Here is a 20,547-nt window from a genome sequence, read left to right as displayed (position 1 = left end):
TGTGTGTTTTATAAAAATGCATTTTAGGATATGGGTTTAAGGTAATAAAATATACTTTCTTGGACTATGTAGATCAGATAAGTTAAAGACACTGTCATGACAAAATCTGCCTTTGAGCTTAATGACTATGCATGTGCTTTGCAACAGTCATTTATAACTAACCTCAACTCAGATTAGGTCAGAAGTAGGTCTGTGGGCGTCAAGAGTGAGAATCAATCAAGATAGCTGGTTAAAGTAGTACTTTATTGCTTTTCTGATATTATGTCATGAGTGTCAGGTCCCACCTTCACAACGAAGACGTTTTCCAAGATGCATGTGTTCTGAGTGTTCACGTGTATGTGTACATATGCATTTGGAGACCTGAGAACAACATTGAATATTGTGCTCAGGAACTGCATTCACTTCATTCAAGACAGGTTCTGACATCAGACTGGAGGATCTCATCTCTGTATCCTCTTGTCCCTCCCTCCCTCCATTCCAAGAGTTTATTCCAACTTTCCTTGGTGTTACTCTTCTTGACCAGCTACAATCTTATGGTACTCATGTGCTTCCTCAATCAAGCTTTCCACTTGTGACACATAAGGCCTCAGATCCTAGATGGCCAATTATGTCACAGTGAATCTATGGCAGAGGCTGATTGACTACACATTGTTGAGTGTGTGTGAAAGTTATTACCCATCCCACAATGTTCATATTTCTCCAATGAAAGGGAATATGACATTTTCAATATCAATGTTTTAAGACATGCCATGTTTCTGTATGCATCTTTAGTCACAACAAATTATCTATAAACATTGGCAAAGAATAAAGATAGAAACTGGACTTCTACAAGAGAAGTGAGGGGCAAACTACCTGGGAGAAATAAATGTCAGTTTCTATTTGAGGAGGAAATTGTTTGGCAAAGAGGACAAAGTGAGTATTTTGGCCATAATAGACCAACTAGGACTATGAAAGAAAGCCATTTCTATTCTCAAGGGCCTCTGGAAATCCTGCAGGCTTTATCTGAGATGCGTATGAGAGATCGGATCTTGTTAAGTTGACCACTGTCCAGTGTCTTCTACCTTCATAGTATCGCCCCCCCCCCCAAGCACTGAAAATGAAAGTAGTTATGGTCTCACACATACTAGGCAAGTTCTCTATCATTGAACTATGTTCCTAGCCTTATTATGACAAGGTCTACACAATTTCTCTCCTTAGCATTGCTTGCATTTTATAGTTTTAAAAACACTTAATTTTGCTAATAATTTTCTGGCTTGATGTTGTTCTTTTGTACATTTAAGAAATGCACTTTTCTGATGTTCACATTCACATTGAAATTTAGTAGTCACTAAACCTTCCTGGCCAGTGTATGATCCCTTATTTTTCCAAGTCATGTGACATTACCATCATGGTCAAGTTGAGCTGCAATTTCTACTGTCAAACTGTTGCCTAGAGCACTGGAGCTCATTTTCACTTAAGGGTTACATGTACCTTCAGTGTAGCTGTGAATGAGGCCCAACACAAAATCATAAACTTTTGGAACATTATTAGAAATTTTAAATCTTTATATGTGTGTGTGTGAATATTTGTGTGTATGCGAATGTGTGTGGCACTCATTCATTTCTATTAGTGTAGATATTAGCATACCACAGCATATGTATAGAGGACAATGATCAGATAAGCTTAGTTTATTAGTCTTCACTTTCTACCTTATTTGAGAGAGGACCCCTTTTGTTTTCACACTGTGTTTGCTAACCTAACTGGTTTTACAACTTCTTTTCCCTGGCCTATCCACCCAGGGCACAGGGTCTGACTAGGGAAAGAGCAGCTAGCTGGTCCTGGGACTGTCGGGGGCACACAAGCTATGGGAGCATCAGGTGACAGTTGTGCCCACAGCATGGGTGGTACAGTGGTAGATTTTTTTGCCTGCAACACTGCAGGCCTGGGTTTGATTCCCGGTCCGTGCAGAGTCCGGTCCCTTTTAGTCCTGAGGCCCACTTGCCGAAGTTCAACATGTGCCTGTGCCACATAGAACAGTTCTTGGCCAGTGGCTTCCAGAGATTCCTTTGGCTCTGCAGCTCATTCTCCACAGGGGCTCTGAGATTTAAAAAATAAACAAAAACAAACAAACAAACAAACAAAAAATGTATGCTATGCTACCCTGTCTAGCTTCAAGCAGGTTCTAGGATTTGAACTCAGGATCTTATTGGTGAGCTTCAGGGCTCTAGCTCTCAGCTTAGAAGAGTGATGTGAGCTTTTGTTTTACGTTACTTTTTAGTTTTACGTGTTAAACAACTAGATTTGAGGCTCTGATATTTCAAGTTTTATCAGTCTTCTGTTCTGTGGCCAGGTCCGTTCTGCAGGAAGACTTGCCCTCTTGAGAATCTTGCTTTCTGGTCAAGACATGAACCAATATCTTAGAAATGCATCATTTTATGAAATGAGGTAAAACGTTGATCAGAAGGAAAAGATTTGGGGTGGAAACATAAAGAAAGATGGTCCTATTCCAAGTAGTTTATAATTTGATGAATGATGCTGAAGAAAAGGTCAAATTTGTTTTCCCAAGCTATTATTACTGTTGCTGTTATTGTTATTAACATACACCATTTACTAAGTATTTATTATTTTTCAGGCACTCTGCTGTTTTATGAGACAGGCATTAGTGTCCCTACTTACAGTTCAGGAAACTGAGACAAAGAGCAGTTCAGTGGCATGAGGTCACACAGCTGGTAAGTGACAGCTCCAAGATTTAAACTCTCTCTGACTCTTACCCTTAAGCTTTTAATTCTTTATTCCATTTGATTTTGCTGGTTGGCGTTTGTGATTCTTTCACATACCATCTTATATCCTTTCATGTCTCCCAATAATGGAGTAGCAGACCTTGATTCAACAAGCTTTTAAATAATGTCCCCTTTCTGATATTTTGATTAGTTTTGAAATTAAAAATAATAATGTCACAGACATTCAGAATTAAGACTGGAAGGCCACACAGAATTGCTTTCTGTCCTTATCATATAATGAGAAAAATGACTAAATAAATAGAAAGGAACCACTTAATTACCAAAGAAGTGATGTTGCCTCCGGATTTTGGAATATCTATATCTTTTAGAATTGATTTTTTCAGAACAGAAAGCTTGAAGTTTGTCAAACTAAAGCAAACATTCATGAACTATGTTCGAGGCCACTTACTTTTTATTAGTATCTCCATGGGCTTAGGTCTATCCAGGTCTCTCTTTCTATCTATTTCTCTTTCTCTCTCTCCTTCATCCCTCCCTCCCTCCTTCCCACCTTCCTTCCCTCCCTAGGTTACTTTATTATTTTCTTTTATTGAAAATACTTCTCATACAGTATACTCTGATTACAGTTTCCCCTCCTATAATCATCCAGTGCTTCCCAATTTCCCTTCCACATGGATCCATACCCTTTCTGTCTCTCTTTAGAAAACAGACAGGAATCTAAAGAACAGTAATAAAATAAAAAGATAAAACAATCAAAGTGGAAAAGGACAAAACAACCAAACAAGAAAAAAAGACAAAGAAAAAAAAAAGCACAACAAATCTGTATAGACACAGAGACATATATTCAGACACACAGGAATACCATAAGAACGTAAAACTGGAAGCTATAATATATAACAAAAAGATATCCTGACTTAACATTATGAGACAAAGAACATCCAAAGATGTCATTGAGTTAGTTTTCTGTTGGTCAGCTATTTCTGGACATGCAGCCTATTCCTAAAAGTGGTTTATTTCCTTAGTGAGACTCCCTTGGAGGAAAAAAAAAAAAATATATATATATATATATATATATATATATATATATATATATATATGTGCAAGTGACTATGAATTGGAGATAGCTTCTGGGTTAGGGATGGGTGTGTGTTTGTGTGTGCATTCATGCACACAGTGTGTGTGTGTGTGTGTGTCCATTTCATTCATCTCTAAAATCCCATTGGTGCAGACACATGGAGACCTTGTGCATGTTGCCATAGTCTCTGTGAGTTCATATGTGCAACAGGATTTTAAGTATAGGCAGGTGAAAGAGGAAAGAGCAGAAAATTCAAGTTTAGACATCATAATCACTAGCAGTGCCCTAGAAAGGGTCTTCAATGGATGTTAGTTGATTCTAGCTATGATGCCCTAAGAAGGTAGGAATGGATGTTCTGGGCATGTATCTCAGTTGGTAAAGTGCTTACCCAGCATGCGTGCAGCCCTGGAATTTGGTATCCAGTACCATGTAAATTATGCACAATGGCATGTATCTATACTCCTAGCACTAGAATGGTAGAGGCAGAAACACTTGAAATTTCAGGCCTTCTTGAGCTACATAGCCAGTTTGAGCCCAGCCTAAGAGATGAGGTGTTATCCACCTATCTATCTATCTATCTATCTATCTATCTATCTATCTATCTATCTATCTATCGTCTATCTATCTATCATCTATATCTAGTTAGTTATTACAGTTTATTCACTTGGTATCCCCACTTTAGCCTCCGCCCTCATTTGTTCCCAGTCCCACACATCCTCTCCTTTCTCCCCTTATGCCCTTTCCCTAGTCCCCTGATAGGGAAGGACCTCCTCCCCTTCTGTTTGACCCTACCCTATCAGGTCTCATCAGGGCTGACTGCATCATCTTCCTCTGTGGCCTGGCAAGGATGCATCCCACAGGGGGATGAGAACAAACAGCCAGCCACTGAGTTCATATCAGGGACAGCACCTGTATCCCTTACTAGGGAACCTACTTGGAAACTGAGCAGCTTACATGCTTCCACTGAACAGGGGATCTAGGTCCTTTCCATGTATGGTGCTTGGTTGGAGTATCGGTCTCTGCAGAACCTCTTGGGCCCAGGTTTTTTGGCTTTTTTGGTCTCCTTGTGGAGTTACTGTCCCCTCCAGGTATTTTTCTCTCCCTTTTCGTCCATAAGATTTCCTGCACTCTGCCCAAAGTTTGGCTAGGACTCCCAGTATCTCCTTTTATACCCTGGTGGGTAGAGTCTTTCAGAGGTCCTCTGTGGAAGGTTCCTGCCCTGTTCCTTGTCTTCTTCTACTTCCAATGTATATATTGTTTACCCTTCTGAGGTTTCAGCTCTTCCCTAGGGTTCTCCTTGCTGTTTAGCTTCTTTAGGAGTGTAGATTTTCTATGATTTTCCTATATTATATAGCTAACATCCACTTGTAAATTAGTTTATACCATATGTATCTTTCTCCTTGTGGGTTACTTCACTTGGGATGATCTTTTCTAGTTCCCAACATTTGCCTGCAAATTTCACAATTTCCTTGTTTTCAATTGCTGAGTAATATTCCATCATGTAAATGTACCACAATTTCTGTATCCATTCCTCAGGTGGGGGATATCTGGTTTGTTTCCAGCTTCTGGCTATTATAAATAGAGCTGCTATGAATATGGTTGAGCAAATGTCCTTGTTGTATAGTTGAGCATATTGTAGATACATGCCTAGGAGTAGTATAGCTGGATCTTGAAGTAGCACTATTCCTAATTTTCTGAAAAGCACCAGATTGATTTCCAAAGTGGTTGTACAAGTTTACATTCCCACCAGCAATGGAAAAGGTTTCCCCTCTCTCCTTATCCTCTCCAGCAGGCATTATCCACTGAGGTTTTTGTTTGTTTGTTTGTTTATTATTATTAGTTACATTTTACTAACTCTGTATCCCAGCTGTATCTCGCTCCCTTATTCCCTCCCAATCCCACCCTCCCTCCTTCAGCTTCTCCCTGCCCCTTTCCAGGTCCACGGACTGGGGAGGACCTCTTCCCCTTTCATCTGGCCCTGTTTTATCAGGTATCTTCAGGACTGGCTGCAAAGTCCTCCTCTGTGGCCTAGCAGGACTACTCCTCCCTTGCGGGGTGGGTAGGTCAAAGAGCCTGCCATTGAGTTAGCCATTCTCATGGGTGTGAGGTTGAATCTAAGGGTTGTTTTGATTTGCATTTTCCTGATGACTAAGGACATTGACCACTTCTTTAAGTGTTTCTCTGCCATTCAATATTTCTCTGTTGAATAATTCTGTTTAGCTCTGTAATGCATATTTTAATTGGATTACTTGATTTGTTGGAGTTTAATTTCTTGAGTTCTTTATATATCCTGGATTTTAGCCGTCTGTCAGATGTAGGTTTGGTAAAGATCTTTTCCAAGTCCGTAAGTTTTGTTCTGACAGTGTCCTTTGCTTTACAGAAGTTTTTGGTTTTATGAGGCCCCATTTATTGATTGTTGTTCTTAGAACCTATGTTCTTGCTGTTCTGTTCAAGAAGCTGTCTCCTGTGCCAAAGAGGTCAAAGCTCTTCCCCACTTTTTCTATTAACAGATTCAGTATCTGGTTTCATGTTGAGGTCTTTGATCCACTTGGACTTTAGTTTTGTGCAGGGTGATAAATATGGATCTATTTTCATTTTCCTGCATGTAGACATCCAGTCAGACCAGCAGCATTTGTTGAAGATGATATCTTTTTTCCATTGAATGGTTTTGGCTTCTTTGTCAAAAATCAAGTATTTTAGGTGTGTGGGTTTATTTCTAGGTCTTTGATTCTATTTCATTGATCTACCAGTCTATTTCTATGCCAGTATCATGCCGTGTTTATTACTGTTCTATATAGTACTACTTAAGATCTGGGTTGGAGATACCTCCAGAAGATCTTTTATTGTATAGGATGATTTTAGCTAGTCTGGGTTTTTTTTTGTTGTTGTTGTTGTTTTTTGTTTTTTGTTTTTGTTGTTGTTGTTTTTCTATTTGAAATTGAGAATTGTTCTTCCAAGTTTTGTAAAGAATTGTGTTGGTACTTTTGTGGGAATTGCATTGAATCTGTAGATTGCTTTTGGTAGGATAGCCATTTTCACTATGTTAATCCTATTTATCCATGAGTATGGGAGATCTTTCCATCTTCTGATATCTTCTTCAGTTTCTTTCTTCAGAATCTTGAAGTTTTTCAAACAGGTCTTTCACTTGCTTGGTTAGAGTCATGCCAAGGTACTTTATGTTATCTGTGGCTATTGTGAAGGGTGTCATTTCCCTATTTTCTTTCTCAGTCCTTTTATTCTTTCCTATACAGGAGTACTATTGATTTTTTTTGAGTTAATTTTGCATCCAGCCAGTTTACTGAAGGTGTTTATCAGTTGAATGAGGTCTCTGGTAGAATTTTGGGGTCACTCATGTATACTATCATATCATTTGCAAATAGTAATACTTTGACGTCTTCCTTTCTAATTTGTATTCCCTTGGTCTCCTTTACTTGTCTTATTTCTCTAGCTGGGACTTCAAGAACTATGTTGAGGAGATAAGGAGAGAGTGGACATCCCTACTTTGTCCTTGATTTCAGTGGGATTAGTTCAAGTTTTTCTCCATTTAGTTTGATGTTAGGTATAGGCCATCCTAAGTGATGAGAGGTGTGTGTATGTGTATTTGTGTATGTTTAATGGGACCTAGTGTTAGATGGCAACTTTACTACACACCAGAAGCAGAGACTAACAAAGATCTACAAGCTGAGGAAATATTTGAAAACATGGTTGAACTCTGGTTAATAAGACATAAAGATCAGGTTTTACAGAGCCCAACAGAGCAAACTGGTTTTCACTGTTATACCCACTTTACATATATTAACTCATTTCCTTACAGTGAAGCTATGCATCTATGCATCATTATATCTATTTTCATTATATTTTAGACTGGAAAACCAAATGCAAACTTTCCCAACACACAAAGCAAGTAGGGTATAGAGCTGGACTTTGGATCAATGAAGTCTGGGTCTGGAGCCTCTGGTTTTGCTTGTACTTTATTAGTAGTGCAGAGGTACTTACACTGTGAATGAGCTTCTAAATCATGAATAGCAACATGATTTTCTTAGGGATGATAGACCATTGGGTCACTCTTCCTTTCGACATTAGAGGTAGTCAACAGGAATGGGAATATAGAATCAGAGAAAATGAATACGCTGGAAGGGAGGCAGAGCACTGACACATTGTAAAGATTTGAAAGCAGGGACTTAGGGTTCAAATTCTGACTGTTACTGATTACACAGTTACCTTGAACTGAAGGATTATCCCATGTGCTTCCATTTTCTTAGTCACAAGAGATTAGGGCAGTGCTGCAGACTCTGCCAAAATAATACATTTTGGGTCTTGCTGTTTGGAAGGCATCAGCGGACTTCCATCTGGCTGGAGCCAGCACATCAGTAGAAAATCTGTGTCTGGAACTAAGGAAAGAGGCCAAGGTTATAAACATCCAGGAATGTGAGGGGAGCTGTTGTGAAGTGGGAGATGGGGTTGGAGGGTTCAGTAAATGCTCAAAGCGGAAGAAAAACAAAAAAAAAAAAAGAAGAAAGCAGATCAAAGAAACAACAAAAACATCTGCCTGTCCTGGAGAAGTGCTCAGGATTGATAATGAGACTGCCAAGAGCTTATATCATATATCACTGCCAAGAGCACCATATATCACTGAGGTTAAGCATAACTGCCCAAAATGGGATAGAAATGGTTTGTGCTTATACCTTCTTCTTTTTTTTTTTTTTTTTTTCTTTTGTGCTATGAAGTCTCTTAGCACACATCATCCTGTCTGTCTATGCTATTTACTCTTGCCTGAAGGCTTGCCTCAGCAGGATATGTCATTAAAGAAATAACAAATGCAATCCTAAGAAACCTTGCAAAAACAATGTAGTTCCTTGTTGAAGTCCTTGAAGATATATGGATATGTGGTGTTCCTGTGTGTGTGTGGGGGGGGGGTCATGTTCTATTGTCAAATTACCACAATTCTTGTTAAACTTCCTATCATCGATTCCCACTCATTTCAGTATATGTTGAAAGCTCGTTTTCTTCTCCTCACCTCTCTTCTCTTTTATTTCTCCCCCTCCTCTCTGCTTCCTTCTCTTTCTTCCTTTCTTCTGCCCTGCCCTTCTTCTTGTGAAGCCAGCCTGTCCTGGAGTGCATTAGTTTATCCTTTTGTACTTCATTTTACCTCTTCTCTGTTTTATCTCTCACATCTCTGCTTGTGAGCATTGTCAAAACCAAGCCCTGTTCCTTTTTATTCACCTTCATTAGGAAGTGGAGGAAGAGGGCATTTTATGCTTTGTCCTTGTCACAGAATTATTGATTTCCTGATGCTAATTATTGAAATAGAACTGAACTTTTCTCAATAAATAACATAGAAGAGTTTCTTGACCAGAGAGAGTGCATTTATCTTTTTCTGATTTTGTGTGAATTCACTGACCTTTGTAGACTGAGGGAGGCAACATCCTATGGAGTATCCCTCTGGTTTTTAAGCAAATATATTTCTTTACGCTAAACACAACTATATATGTACATATAGTTTTCAGTTTTTAGTAGATTCCAAATGGTGAATGTGTCTAAGTAGGCCTCTATCTATGCAGGTCAAGCATAGTAAGGCGGGGAAAGTAATTCTATGTCAGAAGTTTTTCTCTGACCCACACCTTCCCTAACTCACACAACAGGAAGAAGAATAGAGAAGAATAGTTGAAATTCCTTTAAAGATGCTCTTGATTGTTTGTGTGAAGAGATCAGTTAAGCCTGGTTAAAATAAATAGGGAAAAGTGTCAGATATCTTCCCGGTGAATATTCAATGAGAGCCAATGAAAGATGGATGAGTAGATGCATTTTTGAGTGGGTGGGCAGAGTGTTTGAGAGGAATCAGTGGACACATTCCAGTAGTCTGCTTATGAATGTCTGCATGCTCGCTTTTCTATTTGGCCTTAGACTGGTTTGAGAAGGCACTTCTTTTTTTTTTTTTTTTTTTATTAGTTCTTTGCTACCAGTTGGAAGAAGGCCCAGTAAGTTTCTCAATGAATTAGATTCAGGTGGTGGTAGCAATAGACTTCTCTATGCTCATGAACTATTGAACAAACCTGATGATAGTGAATCTTGAACAACTGGGAAAGCTATGGCGTTCTCCATGTTCTTGAGTTTTATTAGCCTTTGCCAACACCCTCCGGGCTAAATCTACATTTTGTCACAATGATATATGATTTTTTATATACTGGATGATTTGGAGAATTGACAGCAAATTCCTCACTTGCTCAGCCAATTTATTTCTACCCTGCTAATTGTATACTTTATTGAACACTATATCTATTCCCATTTATAAAACACTGTCACTCTTTCTAGCCTCTCAGAATACTGCAGTCTATGGTATGTTTAAGGTTTAGAAATTTGTCAAAGAGCTGTCATGTAACTTTCTCTCTGAATTTATAAAAAGTATTTGCTTTGGGCTGAATATGAAACTCACTGATAGAAAGCTTGCCTAGTAAGAACAAACCCTTCAGTTCAATTCCTAATGATAGAAAACAGAAAGGAACTCTCCCAAATACCTTAAGCTACTTTATGAACAAGAAGCTACTAAGGAAAAGGAAGTGCCTTCACTACTGCTCTTAAGCTTTGATTATAACTTGCTTTTAGAATACATTTTCCTTAAAAATTTAAATATCTGAACTCTTGAACGTGTATGAGTAACTCACACTGTCATAAAATTTGAAGCCATAGCCATAGATATATGCTGTGCTATTAGAATGAGGATAGTGATGGTAATTGAAAGTGATAATGAGGGAAATAGAACTTTCATTGACCAGAGACGATTTAGCAAATATTACTTAAGATAATAAAGTTTTTGTAAGTAACAAATCAAAGTGAGGTTACCTTCTGAAAATGTAAGTGAAAGAAGGAAGAGCAAGACATAGACATAGCTCTTGGCTTAGATTCAGTCTCATCTTTCAATGAGCATGTATTCCTGCTGAAACCTCGCAAGGGTATATCGATAATTTCATTGATTAGATCTTCATATCAGAAAAAATGGCAGACTCATCCATACTACAGATAACTGTTGAGTTGCTGATTAACAGTTATTAATGTCTTTGTTATTTTTCTATTGCTGTGCTGAAATACCATGACCAAGGCAACTTATAAATAGGGAAGCATTTAACTGGAAACTTGCTTATAGTTTCCAAGTGCTAGTCCAGGATCATCATGGGAAGATAGAAGCAGGCACGGCAGGCATGGAACAGTAGTAAAAAGCTTTATATTGTGATCCACAGGCAGAGAGACTAAGAATGGTGTGGGCTTTTGAAACCTCCAAGCCCAGCCCCAGTGACACAGGTCCTGCAACAAGGCCACACCTTCTAATCACTCATAAATAGTTCCACTAATTGGGGATCAAACATTCAAACATATGAACCTTTGGGAGCTGTTTTCATTCAAATCACTTTGCCATCTATTCCTGAATCCATACTTATACCCTCCTAAAAGCTTAGAATTTCTTACAAATATTTTGTAGTCTGCCACATAATTGTGACAAAAAATGGCATATGTATCTTTTTTTGTTCTCCATTCATCTCAGTTTGCTCCTTTGTTTATTGAGAAAGGGAAGAAGTTTCATGACATTTTCCCCTTTGGTTAGAGAATTTTTGTTCAAAAATTACAATTTTAGTGATTAGAATAGTTATATCCATTATTTCTGTGAATAATGTAATATCCTTCTTCTAGAAAAAAACCTTAGAGACTTTTTCATTAATTTATATTAGAAGAATTGGCATTTACAAACAGGATATGACAGTGTGTGAGATGTTTTATCCAATATTCTAGATAAGTAATTAACATAAGTAATATTTTTCATTGCCATGAAAGTGTGTCATTTTCTTTTCAGGTAATTAATTGAGGGTGGTTGTGCATATTTGGTTTAATCATATAATCCTATTGAGAAAAACCTGCTCGCTCTGGTTTAGGGTATAAGAATGCAAAATAAATGTGATATTCATTCAAAACTATATTCCTTTTCTCTTGAAAGTATGACTTTACTAGACAGGTACTTTGACCAACTAGACTAAAGAACCTGCATTCATGAAAATAGATTTTTAATACTTTATGTGTTTAATGTCCATGGTCATTTGGTATGAGAACCACTATACTCTTTACTAAGTTTTAAATTATAGAGCACCATATGGAATTAATATAATATTTTTATCCCATGTTTAGTTTGTTACCTATGTGAAATTATCAATGAGTATTTTTAGAAAAAACTATTAAATAACTACTAGATAATAGTGAAAATAAATACTTTTTATTTTTTATTAATAGAGTTTAATCACTTAGCATCCCAACTGTAGCCCCCTCCATCTTCCCCTCCAAATCCCATCCTCTCTCTCATCTCCTCCCATGCCCCTCTCCAAGTCCACTGATAGGGGAGGTTCTCCTCAACTTCCATCTGACTCTAGCCTCATCAGGACTGGATGCATTGTCTTCCTCTGTGGCCTGGTAGGGTTGCTCCAACTTCAGGGGGAGGTGATCAGAGAGCCAGCCACTGAATTCATGTCAGAGACTGTCCCTGTTCCCATTATTAGGGAACTCACTTGGACACTGAGCTGCCATGGGCTATATATGTGCAGGGATTCTAGGTTATCTCCATGCATGGTCCTTGGTTGGAGTATCAGTTTCAGAAAAGACCCAGATTTTTGCCCAGATTTTTTTTGTTCTGTTGCTCTCCTTGTGGAGCTCCTCTCTCTACCAAGTCTTTCTTTCTCCTCCTACTTTCATAAGATTCCTTGCACTCTGCCCAAAGTTTGGCTATTAGTCTCAGCATCTACTTTAATACCCTGCTGGGTAGAGTCTTTCAGAGGCCCTCTGTGGTAGGCTCTTGTCCTGTTTCCAGATTTCTCCCTCTTCTGATGTCCCTCCAGTTTGACTTTCTGAGTGAGGATTGATTATATTACCCAGGGTCCTTCTTGCTTAGCTTCTTTAGTGTACAGCTTTTACTATGTTTATCCTATATTACATCTAATATCCAGTTATAAGTGAGTATATACCATGTGTGTATTTCTGCTTCTGGGATACCTCACTCAGTATGATCTTTTCTAGTTCCCACTTTTGCCTGTAAATTTCATGATTTTCTTGTTTTTAATTACTGAGTAGTATTGCATTGTATAAATGTACCACAATTTCTATATCCATTTCTCAGTTAAGGGACTTCTGGGTTGTTTCCAGATTCCACATATTAAGAATAAAGCTGCGATGAAGCCTATTTGGTCATGGAGGATGATCTATTTTGTGTTCTTGGATTCTGTTTGCAAGTATTTTATTGAGTATGTTTGCATCAATGTTCATAAGAGAGAGAGGTCTGAAGTTCTCTTTTTTGTTGGGTTTTTGTGTGGTTTAGGTATCAAGGTGACTTCATAGAATGACTTTGGCAATGTTCCTTCTCTTGCTATTTTGTGAAATAGATTGAAGAAAATTAGAGTTAGCTCTTCTTTGAAGGTCTAGTAGAATTCGGTGCTGAAACCATGTCACCCTGCACTTTTTTTTTGGAAGGGAGACTTTTGATGACTACTTCTGTTTCTTAGGAGGCTGTAGGACTATTTAATCTATTTACCTGATTTAATTTTGGTAAATTGAACCTATCAAGAAAATTGTTCATTTCATTTAGATTTTCAAAATTTATGGCATATAGGCTTTTGTAGTACGACCTAATGATTGTTTGGATTGCCTCAGTGTCTGTAGTTAAGGCCCCGTTTTCATTTCTGATTTTGCTGATTTGGATAGTTTCTCTCTGCCTTTTAGTTAGTTTTGGTAAGGGTTTGTCTATCTTGTTGATTTTATCAAAGAACCAGCTCTTGGTCTCATTGATGTTTTGAATTGTTTTCTTTTTTCTAATTTATTGAGTTCTGCTCTGAGTTTGCTTGTTTTTCCCAACAATCTACTCCTCCTGGGTGTTTCTGCTTCTTTTTTTTCCCCTAGGGTTTTTAGGTGTGCCATTAGCTTGCTTGTATGAGATATCTCAAACTTCTTTCTGGAGGCACTTGGTGCTATGAACTTTCCTCTTAGCACTGCTTTCATTGTGTCCCATTAGTTTGGGTATGTTATGCCTTCATTTCATGCACTCACTTGAAGGCACACTCACTCATTTGCAGGCCTAATTGGAAAGCACAGGGGTTCCCTCTGTTCTCTACTCTCAGATTTGGGCCCACATGGCCAAATGAGAGTGTAGATCTCAGTAGAGGCCACTGTTTGGCCTCTGGGCAGGGAGACACATTATTGGGGCAGCTGCCTGTGCTAGTCTTAGTCACCGAACATGGAGCCTCCTGTTTGGGCTAGCCTCTGCCCTGGTGTAGTTGCAGAACTGGGAGACCCTTACTGCAGCTGCCTCTGAAGTCTCAGTCAAATTGCAAGGAGGCCAGTGCTTGGGGCAAGGGGAAATGCAGGTAGGTTGAATATTCGCCACTCAGTCCCCATCGAAGTCCACAGGTGACCTAGATCCAAAATGTCCCAGCTCACGCGTTGTCTCCTCTTGCCCCGGAATCCTCAATGTTGATGTTCTGAATTCAGCTGCCCCTCCACTCAACAATTTCAGAGTTTCGGGTCCTGTGCCCCTCAGATACAATGCATGCTGGTTGCTGCCATCTTGGACTCCTGTGAAAATAAATTATTATTTTTCCTAAATATTTCACATTTGTTCTTAACTTCAGTGATGAACTGTACTTTAGAATTTTAAATCAAATTAAGGGACTAAGTGCATGGGTATGCCATGGTACTGCCATTGTATTTAAATTGTTAGTAATTAGATGTCTTATCAAAATGAAAATAGTTCTTTTGGAATATTACAATGAAACTTTCCTTGTCTTAATTTTTGATTTCCAGTTTATTTAAATGCTTTTTCATATTATAATATACAGATAGACACTTGCTAGTTATTGCAAATTCTCTCAAATGTAATCATGTATTAAATAAATACTATTAATTTCATTTTAGGCACTATTTTATTTTATAAGAAGCATATGTATATAATACGTAGACACTGGGCTATTTTTCTCTTACTGGAGGACTGTAAGCATACAAACAATTATTTAGAAGGAGCACTCAACTATTCAGGGTAAATTTCACTTGATGAAATTCACTAACCTTTATAAGTTGGTGTGTGTGTGTGTGTGTGTGTGCGCGCGCGCGCGCAAGTGCACGCGTGCTTCTGTGCCTGAATGTGATTTGTTAATGTGGTGTATCTCCTTTTAAGATAAGATGTCTCTAACAGAACTTATATCTTGGCTGGTGTTCAGCAAGCCCCAGAAATATTCGGGTCCCTGCCTGTCCTCCATTGCACTATGGTTACCGGAGCACATGTGGCCAGCCTAGGTTTTTGTATGAATGTGAAACCACAGCGATCTGAAACCAGCTACCCATGTTTGTACAGCAAGTGTTTTTTTTTTTTCCACTGAGCATCTCTTCACCCCTAGAAGTAATTTATCACTATGTAAAACATTTATAACCCCCTGCATTGTTTAGGGGGTCAACATATTTCCACAGTAAAGCACAGTTGGAAAGGAAGTTTTAGATTTCACATAGACATTTTCATTACCATCAGCTGATGCCCTATTTAGAGGAAACAAACTCTCCATCAGTTGAAGTCAACCTAAGAGTTTATTTCAGTCAGATGGTAAGAAAAATAGGCAAAAAACAACCATTATGTATCTTCTTTTTAGGATAATGAGGCAAAGAAAGAAGATGGTCTGTGTGACTGTTTCTCTTTCTTGTGCTAGTCCATACTTAAGAAATTGGAGATCTCTGGGAATTCAATCTTGTGTCAAAGTAGTCTAAGGGAAGTGTGATTTCCTGTCACTTCCTGAAGAAGCACTACCCCATCACCTTTCTGCTAATCAAATGACAAAGGAAATGCCTCCAGAAAAAAAAAATAAGTACATCTTCAATGAGGAATTGTTGGTCTTTACCAAAGCAGCAACAGCATCTGCAGCAGCAGCAGCAATGAAAACAAACACATTCAGTGACAGGAAAGTAGAAAGGAGCTATTGGGTGATTGGGTGAAGTTAAATTGTCAGGACTACAACTCTCCTTAATTCTTGTAAATAAATAGCAAGGAGTACAAAGCAAAGGGGAGATCCCAGCAATTTAATACAGCCAAGGGAGCAAACTATGTAACCATGTTCATCAAATCAACTCCAAATTGCTAAGACAAGGATGGCTGGACTCAGTGAAAGGAGGCCCAAACTGAGTGAGAGTCTTCCATAAAGGCAAGCTTATGTAAGTGTCCAGGAGAGAGCAACCATGTTTGTTTGTTTATTTATTTATTTGTTTGTTTGTCTGTTTGTTTGTTTTTATGATCATTCTATTCTTCTGCATCTACCCCCCAAATGCTGGGGCTTAGCAGAAATTAGGTACTTCTGTCCTCCCTGAAAGAGATAAAACTCAGAACCAACCCCTGCTTGCAGGAGTCCTTCCCATGAGTGGCTGGGCAGTGTCTGCACCCCTCCCCCACCACACCCACAGGCTAACCAAAACAACAAAACCAAAACAGCCCAGACTATGTAATTATGTGACTCTACTATGAATATAAAAGAGGAGGTAGGACAAAACATTTTTTCCTTCTGTTCCCTAATGCCTTTGTTCTTTAGGGCTTGATTGTATTGTATTTTCTTTAAAAAAAATTTTTTTTTGTTTCCTTGTATTTTTTTAGCATGAAAGGCCTGACCTGCTGTTTTTGCCAGGTCTCAGCAAATGAACCACTGGACTTATCTTCAAAAAACGTTCATAAAGGTCTTAACAATAACCTTGGTCATTGTGCCCTCATCTTTATTGAAAAGGAAAGTTGTTTTGGAACTACAGATAAACACTCTGATATTTAATCAAATTTTCAAAATGTTTCTAATTCAAACTACTTTGATATGGACTGCATGTTGCAACAGGTTAGATATTTCAAATTAACTTCATAATAAGTTAAAAACAGGTCAAGAGACAGGAAATGAAAACTGGTGGTGAGCAAGGAAAAAAAAAACTTTATGGAAAAGGTTCACAGAAATTTCTTTTTGAATGAATGTTCTAAGCCTATTGATTAAGTCCTTGCAAAAGGGGACATCCTGACAGAGTAGGATGCACCAAAGTAGAAAACAGCAGGAAATGAGAAAGACCATTGGAGAAAATGTGTTTATCTTAAATTTGATAATACTACATTTCTTTCTACAGAGATTTGTGTACTAGAGATTGGTCTGAAGTGTTTTGATCTTGTAGCTGTTTCTGAATCTCTTTCTTTCTAGTGACTTATTCCATCACTTCATGGTTATATTCACGCCACCCATCCTAGAAACAGGAAGAATGTCTCTTGGTTCTTTTCATTATTATTATTTTATGTTTTGGTAGAGTTATTTTTTGTGATTAAAAAAAATTTATTCACTTTATATCCTTGTTGTAGTCCCGTCTTTCCTCCCCTCCTAGTCTTATTCTCTTCCCTTCCTCCTTCCCCCTTCACTTTTTCTCAGAAAAGGGGAGCTCCTTTTCTCATGTGTCCTAGTTCATCAAGTTGCATTGGGACTGAGTGTGTCCTCTTTCCCTATGTCCTGGCAAGGCAGTCCTGCCAGTGGAAAATAATCAAAAAGCCAACCCCTGACACTATGAACAATACTCTGCTAAACTTGCAGACAGGAGCCTGACAGAGTTGTTCTCTGTGAGGAACTACCCAGCAGTGCCTCAAAACATGCTGAGACTCATAGCCAAACATGGGGCAATGTATGGAAAAGTGGGAGGAAAGAGAAAAGGACCTGGAAGTGACAGGAACTCCACAAGACCAACAGAGCCAAATAACCAGGGCCCAGAGAGGGCTTGATGAGACTGAAGCATCAACCAAATTCCATGTACCAAATAAACCTAGGCTCCTTATAAAGATGTAGCAGATGGGCAGCTTAGGCTTCATGTGGGTCCTCTCATAAGGGAACCAGGAACCGCATCATCTCTTAGGTCTTTATGTGTGACTTTCTCAGCAGTGGTTTCCAGACTTGGAAATTACAGTCTTGTACCATTGCTCTTCGAGTTGTGATGATACGACATTGACAGTCTCCATCATTTCAAAAAAGATGAAGCATTTAGAAATTCACCTTTTATGAAAGTGCTACACATATGCAGATAAATGTATATATTTCACATGCGGAAGTCAAATAATCTTTACAAAGTAAGCATCTACATGCTGTGGTTTAGTCAGAACAAGAAGGTCACCTGAGGCTCTATGAAACCACCAGCCATCCAGAAATAACACCTACCCTGAATTCCATGGATTAGTGATGGCTTTTAAAAACTTTTGTCTCATTTCCTTCACTTCGTATCACGTAGATGTAGTTCATTTCCATTGCTGTAGAAATTAATTGAACAAATATACCTCAAATCACTTAGGGGATTTGAGTTGCTTTCACTAATGAACAGTGAGAAATACTGATGATATGAATACTCTACTACATGCCCTCTGGTAAATATCTGTGTATTTATGTTGAACATACATCTTGGAGTGTATTTGTTGGGCCAAAGGTTGTTTCAAGCATGCTCACGTTTAGTTCTGACTTCCAGTGTTCCAAAGCATTTGCATGAAGTGTCTGCTCCCCTGCAGTGTATGTTCAATTGTTTTCCATCTTTTCTCAATGCTTGTGAGTCCCCCTCCTCCTTCTTTCTACATGGCCATTCTGAGGTCTTACAGAATACATTCTCTTTGTGGTTTCTGACTGCATTTATAAAAAAAAAAAAAAAAAAAAGACGGTGGAGTAAACAAATTATAGAATATCAATGCAGAAAAAAATTAATGATTTCCAAATTAAGACAGTTGGCAAAATTTGTTGACCTTCAACTTTTTATGCTTATGTGTAGATAAAATAAATGTTGAAAAAAGACAACACAAACTTTTTTGTCGCATGACAGAAATATTAGTTGTTTCAAAAACTCCCTTTAGTTTTTGAGATTATGATATAATTACATCATTCTTCCTTTTCTCCTTCCAAACCCTCCTATATACCCCTTTTCTGTTTCTTTTGATTGCCTCTTTTTTTAATAGCAATTTCATGCACATACATATGTATACATACATATATAGAGAGAGACATATGTAGTGTTCTTTAAAAAAAAACTCTACTTTATTTGGGGTGTTTAGGCCTCAACCTCCCTTTCACCCTCCCAACTCTACTTAGAAGATAGAAGGTTAGTAGGGAGAAAGGGCCCCTTTACTTCTCCTAGATGTCAGTGGAATCTTCTAGGGCTCTATACCAATCTCCATCAAGAGCAAATACAGCCAGCAGTTGCATCCAAGTCTCTACACCTAAAACATTTCTCTCCATCTGTCTGCTCCAAACCACTACACCATCCATCTCTGATCTCTCTGAACTGCTACACACCAGACACCAATACCACATGCCATCCCATTTCTCTTTCTGAACTCTCAAATCTATATCCTCAGAGCCCTAGAGCAGGCTCATCTCTGTACCACACATGGAAGGCCTTTACCAGCTGGCAAAAGCCACAACCCATATGAGACAGTTAACAGGCATGGACAAACTATAGCCCAACTAAGATCCCACAAGTGGAATTAAAACAAAAACATATTTACATAACATACATGAGTTTACAAAGAAACCAAAACTTCTATTACAGAAACCAAAACTTCTATTACACACACACACACACACACACACACACAACCTGTTTTAGTCTGTGTGATGGTACTTGTATGTATGTTTTCAGAGCTGATCATTTGGTATTGGACAATCAATTGATGTGCATTTCCCTGAGAATGACTATTTCTCCCGATCTCAGCATTGTATGTTTGTCTGTAGTTCTTTGTGTAGGGTTAAGGACTCATGAGTTTCCTCCTGCCTACATTAGCATGCCTATTGTTTCCTGGATATGCACATATTATTTTGTAGTTTTGTTATCTAGTATAACATAAAGCCACATAGTAGAGCTTAGATATTCAGCTTGTTCCATTGTTTTCTATTTTTCTTACTCGCACAGTTTTAAATAGAGCAAGAAGCTAGAGAGTGAGAGTCTATATCTAGAATCTATTGGATACAAGAAACACAAGAATAATTGTTCATATGCCTGAGGCTTCCTGCAAGGCCACCAAGAATGTAGATATGATGGCTAGTTAGGACCAGATATCGGACCTGTTAACTGTTAAGAGAAAATATTCTAGGCCACAGTGGACCCACCAGCACAGGGGGAAATATGTCCACACTGTTAAACTGTCAGCCATTAGCCAGCTTGCATCCCCAGACCACATGACTGCCAAAGTTTTGTTCCATCGCTCCATCCCATTATCATCCATCTGTTAGCTATTCTTTCCAGAGGAGTCATTTCATCCTTAAGGAAGGCTAGAAGCCAATCCTACTAGACATGTCAAGAGAAGCTCATTGCTTGAACAGCTTATCAGAAAGCTATGCAGAGGTAAATTCACCCGCTAACTACTATACCTTAAGCTCTGGTGCATTTCACTTGTACAGGACCCCTATAAGACCTTGTATCTCATTAAGTTTTACATAATTCACTTTATCACATTTCTGCTTATAAAGCCTCCTCTCTAAAATTCTGCAAATGTCAAGTCTCAGGTGACCTGGCTGAACACTTGTCTATAGATAGTTCTCATGTTACTTCACTGATTTTGCTTATGTGTCTCTGGATGAGAATGCAGAAACTGACTAGACTAGCAATTCTTTGTGACAGACCCTATAATTAGTTGTGAAATGGTTTTGAGTTACTGAATATAGTGGCCACTATTAACTGAGTACTCATTTTGCTGTCGATATTAATCTC

The 20,547-nt window shown here is 38.4% G+C and overlaps 1 protein-coding gene across 1 annotated transcript in view; it reads left to right on the top strand.

Moving 5' to 3' along the window:
- The first annotated feature begins 2,651 nt into the window (after window positions 1-2,651).
- Window positions 2,652-20,547, top strand: part of Frmpd4 (FERM and PDZ domain containing 4) — a 319,242-nt gene continuing 301,346 nt past the window's right edge. The window contains exon 1 of the mRNA XM_055613359.1: window positions 2,652-2,708. Coding sequence (XP_055469334.1) covers window positions 2,692-2,708 — 17 coding nt within the window. The 5' untranslated portion in view covers window positions 2,652-2,691. The remainder of the gene's footprint in view (window positions 2,709-20,547) is intronic.

This window comes from Psammomys obesus, unplaced genomic scaffold (genome assembly GCF_907164565.1).
Source record: "Psammomys obesus unplaced genomic scaffold, mPsaObe1.curated_primary_1811, whole genome shotgun sequence".
Lineage (NCBI taxonomy): Eukaryota > Metazoa > Chordata > Mammalia > Rodentia > Muridae > Psammomys > Psammomys obesus.
The sequence above is the reverse complement of the archived record's forward strand: the minus strand, read 5'-3'. Positions and strand labels throughout refer to the sequence as shown.